The 15,527-nt window shown below is 38.5% G+C and overlaps 1 protein-coding gene across 1 annotated transcript; it reads right to left on the reverse strand.

The window, feature by feature from the left end:
* Positions 1-748: 748 nt before the first annotated feature.
* LOC105464611 (oocyte secreted protein family member 4B) lies at positions 749-13,452 on the reverse strand. Its single transcript, XM_011712631.2, is given in 6 exon segments — positions 749-1,088; positions 1,955-2,018; positions 2,020-2,100; positions 7,220-7,317; positions 8,168-8,349; positions 13,328-13,452. Coding segments are annotated over 6 exon segments (534 nt in total). The 5' UTR covers positions 13,404-13,452; the 3' UTR covers positions 749-1,055.
* Positions 13,453-15,527: the final 2,075 nt, after the last annotated feature.

Genomic DNA, 15,527 nt, shown 5'->3' on the forward strand with positions numbered 1-15,527 from the left:
TGGTAAGGTAAGAGGGTCTTTGCCTACAGCTCCAGAGGGGTGCATGCATCCCCCACTTTGCATTGGCTATCAGGAGGGACCTACATGGGAGACTAGTACGCACAACAAATGCTGATTTCGCTTCATCTTTTCTCCTTGCTGCACCTTTTCTTCTTTCCCAACACAAAAGACACTGGTTCCAACCAGTGCCTTGTGTGTGCTGAGTCTTCCTTGGCAACTCCAAGATTCAGTGGGCCTAGTTATGTGAGCTCCCACTCCTGGTGGTTGGCACTGTTATCTTTGCCACCCTCCATGCAATGGGAATTCTTACTTGGGATTCATAGCTGGATCTCCCTGCTCGACATTTTGCCAATCAGTTCAGGAGCCTCAGAAGGAAGAGCAGGTGATCTTGTTCACTAAGAAAATCTCCACCGAAGCACTAATGGTGGGAAGGGTAGTGTGATGGTGTAGTTGTGACCCTATATGGTTTCAACACTTTCAGAATTAGGCCAAAAAGCAATTGGAATCTTATTTTCTTCTAGATTCTTGCTTTATCAAGGTAATAGGAAAGAAATGCACAGTGTCAAATATAAGTTTACAGTGTTTCCTCATGAGACATTACCAGGAAACAGAAAACAAAAAAGCAGTATAGAAAGCCAAAGATGAAGGACTGATGGGAAAATCCTCCTTTTGAGTACACTATAAAAGAGGGAGATTTAAATCTATTTCACTGAGACGTAGTTGCTAAGCATAATGGGTAAAACTAAAGTGAGCAACTAAATCATAAAAATGCTGAATATTAATTCAGAAAAGTACGCAGTGGGTATAGGCAAGTTTTATTACGTATGAATGTGATTTCAGAGTTAGAATGGCAATTTCATAAAATTAACTCATTAAACGATGTAAATATCATGGTATAGATATGTTATCCCCAACTCCAAAATGTAGTGAAACTGGTAACAGATATTGCTACTCATCTTTGTACAGACACATCAACAGTATTGATGAAACTGGTTCTCAGCAAGTAGGTACCACTTGCTGCAGTGCTTTGGGGAGGAGAGGGTGTCACACAGGCATTATTGATGCAGTGACTTCTTGGAGAGTCGCTCCTGTAGGATGGGGGGAAAAAGCAGTTAAGAGCTGCTTAAATATAACCTTACCTAAAAAGAAAACATGTTCAGAGAACTCATGGGTGCTCAATTAGAAGTAATGTGAAAACAAAATCACATTTCTACCCTGAAATGTAATCTATGGAATTACCCAACTATATCAAATATAACCATTAGATATTATGCTATTAGAAGGGATTAGCATCTATGTGTTGGCTAGATCACTACCTTTCCGAAACTATCAAGTAATTATATTATACATTTCAACTTTGATTTTAGTGGTTTTCAGATCTCCAGAGCAAAGCTTATTTCTTCATGAAATGTCAGCTTCAAGGCTATTGTCAATATGCACAAGTTTTCTGGCCTCCTTTTAAAATAAGCTCAGTAGAAAAATCCTAAGAAGAGTGTCTTCTACAGGTATTAATCTTAGGAAAAGTGCTAATTAGATGTAGCGACTTCCTCTGAATTTAAGCCTAGTTTATCTATCTGCCTACTTATTTTATACACATATATGTATACAGACATGTTTTTCTGCAAATATTAGTATGAAATTAGAGATCTGGTATGGGCCTTCTATGACAACAATTTCATTTTGTCACAGACTATATTGAAAATGAACAATTTAGTACCTGAGAGAACAGGTAAGGAAACTGACCAGTATGGAACCTATTCATGTTTATGTGCAACAAGAAATTTATAACTGTATCCAAGTACAGATGATGATACCTAATTCTACAGGGTTCACATTAAAACCAGAGCAATTTCAGCATGCAGTATTCAAATAGGAATTTACATTATTGCCTTCCTCGAAGTTATATTTAACAAATAGTGGTTAACTATAAAATAAACAACCTTAATATTCTCACCTTATTAACACTTTTAAAATTAGGTGCCCATGTTTTACTTTGTGTGGGAGCTGGTGACTCTTGTTTTTGATTTTTGAGGGATTTTTTTCAAGGTGTTGGCATCAAACCCACTCATTCCAAAATGCATCGCAGATGGGAATTTAAGCCTAAATGCAGAGCAAACAAAAAAAAAAAAAACAAAAGAAAAGCACAGGATTCATAGCTGTACAGATTTTTGGTGGGAAAAATATATATTAGATAGGTTCGTTATAAGTGATAACCCAAAATAACTGACTTGTGGAGGAAAGGCAAAATAGCTCAATAAATCTAAATAAACTAGCTCAATAAATAAAATAGCTCAATAAATCTAAATTGTAACAGAATCTTGAATAGGATGTTACTTATTGACCCAGAATTGATCCTAGACTTGACTTTGAGGCTCTGGGGTCAATAAAAGTTTTGAAAAGCAAAATGATTGTTAGATGTGACAAACGTTCTCTCTATGCTGAATGGACTATGGCTCAACCAAGCCAGGTGACACACACATCCCAAGATTATAAATTGAAAACAGAGACCCTTATGTATGCAAAAAGATTCTACCACCAAAATCTTAGGCAGGAAATAGAGACATAGACACACCCCATTCCAAGGTTAAAAAACAGTTAGATTTCACCACCTTTAACTACCATTTCAACCCTTCCCCATCCTATCTTAGAAGTTGCAGTGTTTATTTCCACTGCTGGTCTTTTCTTCCCTGCATGTAAGAAAAAGGAATGTAGTTTGCTCGTCTCCCAAAGCCAGCATGTATGTAGTTGCAGGAGAATGATTCAGATTCGGAGTGCGTGTGTAAAGGAAGGCTAAAATCTCATTCAAATTTTCTATATCTCTTGTTGAATTTAGAAGGGCTAATATGTCCTGGCCTATTTGATCTGGGAGAAAAATGGACTGCAAATAGATAAGGCATAATAGCCTTTACTTTTATAATCTGCTATCGAAACCATTTTTTTGAGAGCTTAGTGCATGCCTATATAGATAGCAGATGGGATTGAACTATATTGCCAAGATTCCCCTTAAGACAATCAGCACCGGGTGAGAAATCCAAGGATCAAATCTGATGTTCATGATAGACCCATTCAAAAAGTCGTTAAGTGAGGAAGACCAGCATTTGGACCCACCACTGAGAAGGCACCTATGCTCAGTGTTGGCCAAAAGACCCCTACAACCATTTCAGCAAAGAGACATTTTCTCTTTTCATGTCTTAATACCATTACCCTATCCCAGCAAACACAGGAAAGGTAGGGGAAGAGAACAGATTTCAAAACCACAAAAATATCACATTTAAGAATCTACTCCAAAACCTCAAACCCCAGCATAGCTGGAACTGGAAAGAAGGGAAGGAAGAAAACTAAGTTAAGTATGAAATTCTAGTATTAAGTTGTATTCCACTAGGCTTCACCAGTCTAATAACCAGAAAATGACCTTCAAGATGCTGTCAAGCATCGAGGAAAAATTTACATTGCATAAAAGCAGTGATTACACGCCAGATGCAGTGGCTCATGCCTGTAATCCCAGCACTTTGGGAGGCGAGGCAGGCAGATCACCTGAGGTCAGGAGTTCGAGACCAGCCTGGCCAACATGATGATACCTCATCTCTATTAAAAATATAAAAATTAGTCTGGCATGGTGATGCATGCCTGTAATCCCAGCTACTTGAGAGGCTGAGGCAGGGGAGGCTGAGGCAGGAGAATGGCTTGAACCCAGGAAGCAGAGGTTGCAGTGATCTGAGATCATGCCACTGCTCTCCAGCCTGGACAAGAGTGAGACTGTCTCAAAACAAACAAACAAACAAACAAACAGAAAACAGTGACTACAAAACTACTTTCTGCAAGTTTAGACTATCCAATAATTAATTAAAAGGTGAATATGATGATATCAGCTGCAAAAAGACATCTAGATCTCAAGAATCAGAAGGCGGAGTTTAAATGACATGTAACTTATCACCACATTTACATGTTCATTGCCTTGACTCCATTGCCATAAGTACCACTTCTTTCCTTGATCCAAAAGGAGGAGACTAATGGCTTTTTTTTTTTTTTTTTAAAGACAATCTCACTCTGTCACCCAGGCTGGAGTGCAGTGACGCTATCTCAGCTCACTGCAACCTCTACCTCCCAGGTTCAAGCAATTCTCCTGCCTCAGCCTCCCGAGCAACTGGGATTATGGGCATGTGCCACCATGCCCAGCTAATTTTTCTATTTTTAGTAGAAACAGAGTTTCACCACATTGGTTAGGCTGGTTTCGAACTCCTGGCCTCAAGTGATCTGCCTGCCTTGGCCTCCCAAAGTGCTGGGATCATATATATATACACATATATATCTCATATATGTATATATGTATATATATCATATATCAGCTGCATATGTATACAGCTGTATATATATGCCATATACATATACACATATATGTATATATACACATATATGTATAGATATATATACATATATATCATGTACATCATATATCATCCTATATACAAATATGTGTATATATATCATTGTATATAGGATATATATCATCCTATATACACATATGTGTATATATGATATATATCATAACCTTTACCTGCTCAGAGGCTGACAAGTTTACAAAGGCTGTTTGATAAACTAATTGGCATTGTCCAAGTCAGGTGCTAACCTCTAGATCAATGAAGAAGAAGAGGATATGAGGTGCCTATAACAGTATAGCAGCTAATATTATAGCCCGAGAGGTTGAAAAGATATTGGGGGCTGGAAGAACAAACATACCTTCTCAGATTAAAAGAGGGTACAACAGAGGTACATTTTCTACCCCTGTTCCAGGGAGTATGGGGGACTCATACCAATTTGTAAAAACTCCTTGTGGTCAGGGAAGCATGTTCTTTAAAAAGCCAAAGACTACCACCAGAATCTTAGCCAGGCAAGAGAGGGAAACCCCCCATTCCAAGGCTAAAAAGCAGTTAGATCCCACCACCTTTAGCTATCATCTCAACCAGTCACCATCCTACTTTAGGAGTTGTAGTGTTCATTCCCACTGTTAAATCTTTCCTTCCCTGACAGTGAAGAACAGGAATGTGGGGGTGGGAGTAGGGAAAATGAGAAAATTACTTATCGGGGACTATGCCCAGCACCCGGATAGCACGGTCAATTCTACCTCAAACCTCAGAATCATGCAATGTGCTTACGTAACAAACCTTTATATGTGCTCCCTGGATCTAAAATAAGAGTTAAAATTTAGAAAATTAAAAATAAAGGTTAGAATCACTTCAAGATCAACATGAATGTTTATGATATTTAGCTACTGTCTGGTTAACAATTGTGTTTATTCTGATGTAGCAACACTGTCCATTAGTAAATCTTTATTACAGAAAATTCTAAGTCCACACTGTGCAAACGTTACCACTAGCCACATGAGCACTCAAAAAAATAGCTCCAATAGCTCGTGCAACTCAATTTTTTGTTGTTTTAATTTTAGTTAATTTAAATGTAATGTTACCAGTGGCTACTGGTTACTATGTTAGACAGCAAAGGTTTAGAGATGACTGGTGAAGTTTGAAGAACAGAGATTCCTTTTAAAAGCTGATTTCAAGTCATTCCTTGCAGGGTGCCTTAATTTTGTCTGACTTTTTCCACCCTTCAAGAAGTATAAGGATATAGTGAGAATTTGTTTGAAATCATCCTGAACAGCTGAAAATGGCATTGCTAACTTGCAAATGAACTAAGTAGTCAAGATAGCATGAACTTAAGTAGCTAAAGATCAAATAGATCATGAAGACATAAATAAGAGCTCAGAGAAATCCAAACTTATAAGGTCATTGATATAACAAAAGAGTCATTGATATAACAAAAGAGGCAATTCAAGAATGAAAGGAAATTTCATTTCAGTTAATGGTACTGTATCAACGGGATGTCCCTATGGAGAGGGAAGAAACTTGACCTTCCTTACACTACATGCAAAAATTAAGTTCAGATGGATTCTAAACCCAAACATATTCAAAACCATAAAACTTTTAGAAGAAAATAAGACTTGGCAGTAAGCAAAGAATTTTAAGACAGAACAGAAAGCAGTAACTAGAAGGAAGAATCTATAAGCTAAACTCCAAAATTAAAGATGTCTGCTCATCAAAAAAGCACATTAAGAAAATGAATACGCAATGTGGGGCCTGTGGCAAAACACAACTGACAAAGTCCTGGTCATTAAGATATAAGACCACTTACAACACAAGACAGAGTAAAAATAAACAAAAGACATGGCTCACAAGAGAATACAAATGGCCAATGAGCACTAATTAGTTATCGGAAAATGCAAATTAAATACTACTATGCACCTATTCAGATGGTTAGAATAAAAACCTGATATCCGAGGGTGAAACCACTGGACTGTCATACATTCCTTGTATTAGTGCCAAAAAGGACACCTTATTTGGGAAAATATTCATCATTTCTTACAAAACTAAACATACTTTCCCTATGATCAAGCAATCCTATTATTAGGTATTTAAAGGAAACACATATACCCAAAGACATGCAAACATATGGTGATAGTACATTTATTCATAATAGCCAGAGACTGAAAACAGCACAAGTCTTCATCAAATAATATGAAATAATATGTATCTAATGAAATATACCACCCAGCAATATAAAGCAAACAAGCTACTGGAATATACAACATAAATGAGTTTCAAACATTCTGCTGAATTAAATAAGCTAGACACAAAAGCATACATACTGCAATTCTATTTCTACAAAGTTATAGAAAAGAACAGTGAGGTGTGGCCAGCAGGAACCAACTAGGAAGATCCACTTTCTGCAACAACCAGTGTGACACGTGTCAGTAGGGTTTTATGTTAAACATAAAGCTCAGTTGACAAATGCATTTGCTTGTGTAACATATATTAATTGCATGTGAGTTTTTCTTCAAATAAATTATTGATCCTTAGTTCATGATATGCATGCTGAAGTACTTAGGGAAAAGTGTACTCATGTCTTCAACTGGAAGTGCATCAAAATCGAGAGACAGGGAAATGGATGTGTAACAAAGTTTAGAAAAATGGTAGAATCTAGGTATTATATATAAATTATTTCATCTGTATATTTGAACATTTTCTTTAGAATTAGAGAAACTTTAGAAATTGTAATTGTGCCATATGCATCCCTCTAGGGCATTTTGATAGCTGCATTCTTAACAGAAACATCTATCAACCAAATAATAAATTGAAGAATGTGTAAGGGAAGTAGCTACACATACCTCTTCACAAAGCAAACCACTGGAAATTCATAAGTAGTATGCGACCTTGGTCTGTAACTGATCTCTGATAATATGGCATCATCATTTCTTTGGAACATCTGAAACAACTGAGAGTTTTAATACTAGAAGGCATTAAATTATTTTGGTGGCTTAATGATCTTAATAGAATCTGTTTTAGGAAAATCTGGAAATGGCATTTTACATTAATTTAACAGAAATAAAATAGACCTCATGAGAAATACTTTATTCTCGTTTTTCTTCTGGTCCTTCAACTTCTTTGCCCCCATCTCTAATACCAGATGGGGGATAGGAGAAAATAATTGTCTCTCGGTCTGTTTTAAAGAATATGTGCTGTTTCCAAAATAGTCCCCCAATTGCATATATTCATACACAATGTTCCCAGCTATTAAAAGCTGACAGCCAATGGAGGTAGTAAAACTGAGAAGGCACAGGCTGTATCTTACGACTTTTTTGAGACAGAGTTTCACTCTTGTCACCTAGGCTGAAGTGCAATGGAGCCATCTCCACTCACTGCAACCTCTGCCTCCCAGGTTCAAGCAATTCTCCTGCCTCAGTCTCCCAAGTAGCTGCGATTACAGGTACCGGCCACCACACCCAGCTAAATTTGGTATTTTTAGCAGAGACTGGGTTTCACCATGTCGACCAGGTTGGTCTCACCTGACTTCAGGTGATCCACCCACCTCAGCCTCCCAAAGTGATGGGATTACAGGTGTGAACCACCACGCCCAGACCGTTATGAACTTTTTAAAACCCCTTATCTGAAATGTCCTAATTAAATAGATAAGCACCTGGTCCTATCTAACAATTGATCACTGCAAGAGATAGGAAGCTGCTTGAAAATTTTAATTAGGAAGGAACTTTTGATACTATGTAGCCCTGAAAAAAAAATTCAGAATATATTTTAGGGAAAAGCATCATGGCACTTACAATTTTCTTGATCCCACAAGAAGTGACAGGATAAGAAAACTCGTAGTTAAATGACAACAGTCTTGTTACAGGACAGTTATCTCCCAGATGTATGTCGCCAATTCTAACTTCTGTGTTGTTATCAAAGGGCCTTATTTTCATTCTGACTAACAACCAATCATCTGAGCATGTTGCAGTTATTGCTAAAAAAAGAAAAAAAAATCCAAAAAGTAACATGATATCTTACTTCATCTCAAGACATTACACTGTCAGTGCTGACAGACGAATATAACACAAGCTACTTGGGTAGCATTCAGTCTCCTATTAGCCCTGTTCAAAAATAAGCAAGTATAGGCCAGGCATGGTGGCTCATGCCTGTAATCCCAGCATTTTGGGAGGCCAAGGTGGGTGGATCACCTGAGGCCAGGAGTTCGAGACCAGCCTGGCCAACATGGTAAAACCTCATCTCTACTAAAACTGCAAAAATTAGCCAAGCGTGGTGGTGCACCCCTGTAATCCCAGCTACTCGGGAGGCTGAGGCGGGAGAATTGCTTGAACCCAGGAGGCAGAGGCTGCAATGAGTCGAGACCACACCACTGCATTCCAGCCTGGGCAACAGAGTAAGACCCCTATCTCAAAAAAAGACATTAAAATTAAAATTTAAAAAAGCAGGTATAGTTTAAATTTCATCTAAGCTAATATATCCCAAATATGATCATTAATATATAACGAAACAAAAATTGAGATTACATTTCTTATACTAATTTTCTGGAACTGATGTGTGTTTTATATTTGTAGCACAATTCAGATTGGCCACACTTCACGTGCTCAAAAGCCATTTGAGGGCGGTGGCTGCTGTGCTACTCTGTACTTTACACAGCTGCAAAAATCCACAGAGAGGTTAGTTGGTTATTTAATTTCTTTGCAACCATTTATTCATATTTAGAGTGAATGTAGTCATTAGTACCTACCTTTTAGGGTTCCGTGATGATTAAATGAAATAAGGCATATGAAAGATCTTGGAACACTGCCTAGAACTTAAATGCTCAATTAATGTTTATTAAGGTAAAAACAATGTAAAGGTCTTTATATAAGACACTACCACCACTAATTCCTTCCATAGAGATAGATCTCCATCCATCCATTCTCAGTACCAATTAAACTAAACCTGGGTCAGAATTTAATACTATATAAAAGATTAGGTTACACAGTCCAATCTTCTCATATTAACCTGAAGAAGCTGTGGCTATACCCTAGGAACATTTTTACAATACCAGGCACACAGGGACATTTCACATTTTACCATTAGCTCTCCCCACCCCTAGGGGAAAAAAAAAATCACATCTTCATCTCTTTATCTCCAGCTACCTATGGCATGTATTTAGTCTTCAATATGAATTTTAATTGAATAAGTGACTAGTCCAACCACATAAGACATTGACCCAGGTTTTAATCTCAGGACAGTTGGCAGTATCCAAGGATCTACAGAACTCTGTCTTCCGTAAAATGTTTGGCTTAGAATGAGCCTTATTTGACCTATCAACCTGAGATTACCAGCTTGACACATGTTTACTGGGACAGCTAGAAGAACAGAGACACAAGTACAACATGGAACTCAGCATTTAGAATTTTGAGAAATCATTTTCCTGGAGAGATTAATAGCATAAGTTATTCGCTTAAGAAAGTTGATAGATACTGATAGTAAATACAGTGATGACAGCTGCAGAAATGAAGTTTAGGGTGAGGATGATAAAAATCTGCAATCCACTTACCTCGTAGGAGCAGGACTACGGTACAATGTCCTTGGTCCATGTCAAAATGGAAATTGTAATTACTATCAAGTCCCTCCTTTTATTCAGACTAAGAAAGGAGCTGTAGCCTATGTATTTTGTGTTTGTATCCCAAGGATGGCTATATTTATCTTAAAAAGCAAAGTTTTCAGGGCCAGGCTGTCATTGAGGGGTTAATATGTTAGACCGCAAGCCTGTTGCCATGGGGATTCCCACATTTATTGTCACCACATTAAATTAGAAGTTCTTTTGTTTATGTACCAATTCCTAGGTCAAATGTCACCACATACTTTTTCTTTTTTTTTTTTTAAGATAGAGTCTTGCTTTGCTGCCCGGGCTGGAGTACAGTGGCAGGATCTTGGCTCACTGCAACCTCCACGTCCTGGGTTCGAGTGATTCTCCTGTCTCAGCCTCCTGAGTAGCTGGGATTACAGGCATGTGCCACCACACCCAGCTAATTTTTGTATTTTTAGCAGAGACAGGGTTTTGCCAGGTTGGCCAGGCTGGTCTCGAACTTGTGACCTCAGGTGATCCGCCCACCTCAGCCTCCCAAACTGCTAGGATTACAGGTGTGAGCCATGGTACCCGGCCTATGTTCTTGTTATTGAGTCTAACAAAGAAAAACAGATAGGACAGATAATCTCTTCATTTTCCAGATAAGAAATGAAATGCTCAAACCATTAAATTACTTGAAGAATCTTAAGTCTGGTACATAACGTGCCTGGCCCTAATACCAAGTCAGTGATCTAGACCATCAGTGGTCAACTGAGTCATTGCTGCAGTCTAAACAGTGTCTTCTTTATCCACTGAACATCTGTGTCTTAGGAGAGGTAGGAATGAAAAAGTGAGAATTAGAACAACAGTAAGTGCCTGACTCGGGTCTCAGTTATTCTCTATTCACAGAGAATTCTGTATTCTCTATTAATAATGCTAGCCAGTGAGTAATTTGTCTAAAGCCTTACTAATCAAAGTCTGGTCCACAAATCGGTAACATCAACATCGCCTGAGAACTCATTAGAAATAATGAATTCCAGATCTCATCTCTAACCTATTGACTCAGTTTGCATTTTAATAATAAGATGACTTACATATGCAAAGTTTGAGAACTGGTCTAAGAGGTACCAACATTCAGAGCTGTAACATGACCACTGAATATAATAAAAGCAGATAAAAACATGTGAAGAGGCTAGATGAGAGGCCAGATTTCTTTCACATAGCCATTCATTCAATTTTTATATAATTAATGCTTTCCAGTGCAAGGATGGAAGACCTTGTGTGTGTCAAGCATTATGGCTAGACCATGGTTACAAAAATGCAATCAAAAAACACATTGGTAGTACTCTCAGAGCAGGAGTTAGGTTTTGTTTTGAAAGATGGATTCTCCCTCTGTCGTCCAGGCTGGAGCTCAGGGGTGAGATCTCAGTTCACTGCAACATCTGCCCCCTGGGTTCAAGTGACTCTTCTGCCTCAGCCTCTGGAGTAGCTGGAACATGTACCACCACACCTGGCTAATTTTTGTAAAAAGTAGAGATGGGGTTTCACCACGTTGCCTAGACTGGTCTTGAACTCCTGAGCTCAAGCAATCTTCTCGCCTAGGCCCCCCAAAGTGCTGGGATTGCGGGTGCTAAGTTTTTTGTTTGTGTGTGTGTTTGTTTTTTCTGAGAGTCTCACTCTGTCACCCAGGCTTGAGTGCAACGGCGTGATCTCAGCTCACTGCAACCTCTGCCTCCTGGGTTCAAGTGATTCTCCTGCCTCAGCCTCCTGAGTAGTTGGGATTACAGGTACTCACCACTATACCCGGTTAATTTTTGTATTTCTTTTGTTTAGTAGAGATGGGGTTTTGCCATGTTGGTCAGGCTGGTCTCGAACTCCTGACCTCAAATGATCTGCCTGCCTCGGCCTCCCAAAGTGCTGGGATTACAGGTGTGAGCCACCACACCCATCCTACAGGTGCTAGGTTTTTAACTCATTTTACTCCCTAGGTTTCCCTAGACTCGTCTAATGTGACTAAAGTACACTTATGTCTCAATCCCACCCTTAACTATGTACCCTAATTTTGGTCTCATGGAATGGTAATAGAGGAAGTTAGACCCACATACAAAAAAAAAAAAAAAAAGACATTAAGGCACTGAAATCTCAAAGAAAGATCAAACTCAGGTGTAACAGAGAAGCCAAGTCTGATTATGAGAAAAGTAATCACAGGTTTGAGATTTGATATTGGGTAGCCTCCTACAAATCTTATTCACTCTGAGACCCCTGCAAGGAGGTGGTCATTAGCTTCGGTTATTAGAAATCAAGATTATATGAAACGTAGCAGTGGTTTCAGCTGGTTTCAAGTCTGGCACTAGTATTGCTTAAAAAAGGGGTCTCACAAATACATGCCTTAAAGTACTTCTAAGCTGAAGTAAAACACAAGGCTGCATTTCTCAACTCAGCCCTATTGAGATCTATAACCAAAGAGATTTTGTTGTTGTTGGCTATACATTGCAGAATGTGTAGTGGCATTCTTGACCACCTTCCACTAGATACCAGTGGCAAACGCTGTTGTGAGAGCCAAAAATCCCTCTAAACGTTGCCAAATGTCCCCTGGGGGGCAAAACCACCCGTTGAGAGCCAGTATTCTAATGTAAAGGTGGAAGTGAACTAGTGTATGGTTACAGATATAGGAGAAAGTCTATAGGCTGCTTTATTTGGCAAACCTCTCAGACTGACCTTAGACACAGCTGACATCACTCTGGCGCACTGACCCAAACAGATTTGAGTGTTTTCATTTCACTGGAGCTCTCATCATCTTATTTTAAGGCACGATACATTCCTAGTAATTTTTCCCCGGCAGCCAAAATTACATAGACTTAGAGTAACTTGCCCAAGTTCATGCAGCTAAGTACAAAGCTGGGGGGGGGCTCAACTGTTCCCCAAACTTCAGTATATAGAGGAAGCAATTAGAACTCATCCAAATTTGGCTGCTCACTATCTAATTTTCATTCTATCTGTCCAGCACCATGGATAGGCCAAGAGAGCCTGTAACCCTCCCCAGAAACCCAGAGATCTCTAAGGTAGCCCTTCCTTTCCCAGGTTCTCTCAAATTATAGGAGCCCCAGTTATGTTAGAAACATGGGTCTCACATTAGAAGAGGGATAATGGCACAAGATAAACTAAAACTGGAGAACCCTCAAATTGGTTTATAGAAAAAGAAAATATTGTGAGCACAGTTTATGTGACTGGAAACAGTCATTTTTTTCTTAACTGAGTAATTAGAAACAGGTCGCCCTACCTGTTGGTTTATAATCAGGGAGAAAAAAAAAAATCTCGGGTTTTTACACAGCAGTGTTTTAGAAAGTAATCTTATCACTTCAAATCACCAACCTCTGAAGATATTTCTTATTCATACCTGGGTTGAGTCCAGAAGAATTCCAAAACAATAAAGAAAAGAGGAAGGACCCGCCTAAGAGCACAGACGTCTTCATTGCTCCAGACTCCAAAACACAACATAGGGAACGAGAAATGGCAAGGAGCTGGGCGGGGGGGGGGGTGGCGGGGGTGTTCCTTGAGTGCTTATAAATCTCTGGCCACATTCAGCTGTCTGCAATTGCCCTCTGCTGGGGTAGCCCAGGGAAACCCCTTAGCATCTTCTCAAAGCGTGGCTCATCAGCTGGCAGTAGCTACATCACTTCACCTGTGCCACAGGCAACCTGGGAGCTTGTTAGACGCAAAATAACAGGTTTCACTCTAGACCTACAGTATCAATCACAAACTGCATTTCGACAAGATTTCCAAGTAGTTCACATGCATATTAAAATTAAGAGGCATTTTTCTTAGCATAGCTTTAGTCTGGGCCACTTGACTACCGACTTCTTAAACATTATTTTAAAATTAGAAATCATGATGTAAATAAAGTTACTAAACCTATTATACATCTCTAGCTATATGGATGTGTCTCAGTGAAGTCCTACATACTACATAGGATACTTATTAATTAAATTTTAAGGTACAAGAGCCGTAGGATTTTAAAAAGCATCAGGAGACTGACACAGGTGACACGTTTGTGATTTCCCCTCACCGTCATTCTCTCATTGTGGTTCCATTTTAAATTTCCTGAACTACTGATGAGTTTGAGCATTTTCTCAAACATTTGCTGACCATTTGGACACCCTCTCTTGTGAAATCACTTTCCAAATTTTCCATTTCATTGTATTTTAAAAATTAATTTGTAAGAGTCCTTTATATATTCTGAATATGAATCTTCTGGTTTATGTATATTGTGAATATCTTCTACCACTCTGTACTGTGATGGTTAATTTTATTTGTCAATTTGATTGGGCTACAAGGTGCACAGATCTTTGGTTTAACGTTATTCTGGGTGTGTCTGTGAAGGCATTTTTCAGTGAGATTCAAATGGGTAGACTGAGTAAAGCAAACTGCCTTCACCAATGTAGGTGAGCCTCATTTAATCTGTTGAAGGCCTGAATAGAATAAAAAGGTTGTCTGTATTTTTAAAGTTAATTTTTAAGAGTCCTTTATATATTCTGAATATGAATCTTCCGGTTTATGTGTATTGTGAATATCTCCTACCACTCTGTACTGTGATGGTTAATTTTATTTGTCAATTTGATTGGGCCACAAGGTGCACAGATCTTTGGTTTAACATTATTCTGGGTGTGTCTGTGAAGGCATTTTTCAGTGAGCTGAACATTCAAATGGGCAGACTGAGTAAGGCAAACTGCCTTCACCAATGTAGGTGAGCCTCATTTAATCTGTTGAAGGCCTGAATAGAATAAAAAGGTTGAGAGAGGGAGCATTCACTCTCTGTCAGACCGTCTTCAGCTGAAACATTGGTCTTCTCCTTTTCCTGACTTGAATTTAGACTAGAATTTACACCGTCAGCTCTGCTGGTTCTTAGGCCTTTGGACTTGGACTGGAACGATACCCTCGGCTCTTCTCAATCACCAGCTTGCTGACTGCAGATCTTGGGACTTCTGAGACACTGGGAATCACACGAGCCAAGTCCTTACTGTATATGTGTGTGTATACGTGTGTGTGTGTATATATCTCACATATATATGGTATATTATACAGACACATACATACATCTCATACTGATTCTATTTCTCTGGAGAACCCAAATAATACAGTAGGTAATCTTGTTAATTTCCTCATGGTATATTTATTTAATGGTAATAAACAGAATAATTAAATATTAATATGGTCTAACAAATTTTCCTTTAGAATTTGTGCATTATTGATCTGAAATCCATGACAATTTTTCCAATATTCTCTTCTAAAAACTTTATAATGTTGCTCATGATATTGAGGTTTTAAATCTACTTGGAACTGATTTTTGTGAATAGAAAAGCATATTTGACCATATGGATAGCCATCTGGGGATTGGAATAATTTATTTATTTAAAAGTCTATCTTTATCCACAGTTCTGCAGTCTGTCTTTCATAAGTCAAGGTGTGTATGCCTATTTCCAGAGTCTCTGTTTTATTCATTTATCTATTTATTTATTCCTGTATCAATACAAATCTATCCTGTTTACCATAGATTTATCTTGATATTGGTACTCCAATATCAAGTCCTCCTACTTTCT

This window comes from Macaca nemestrina, chromosome 12 (genome assembly GCF_043159975.1).
Source record: "Macaca nemestrina isolate mMacNem1 chromosome 12, mMacNem.hap1, whole genome shotgun sequence".
Lineage (NCBI taxonomy): Eukaryota > Metazoa > Chordata > Mammalia > Primates > Cercopithecidae > Macaca > Macaca nemestrina.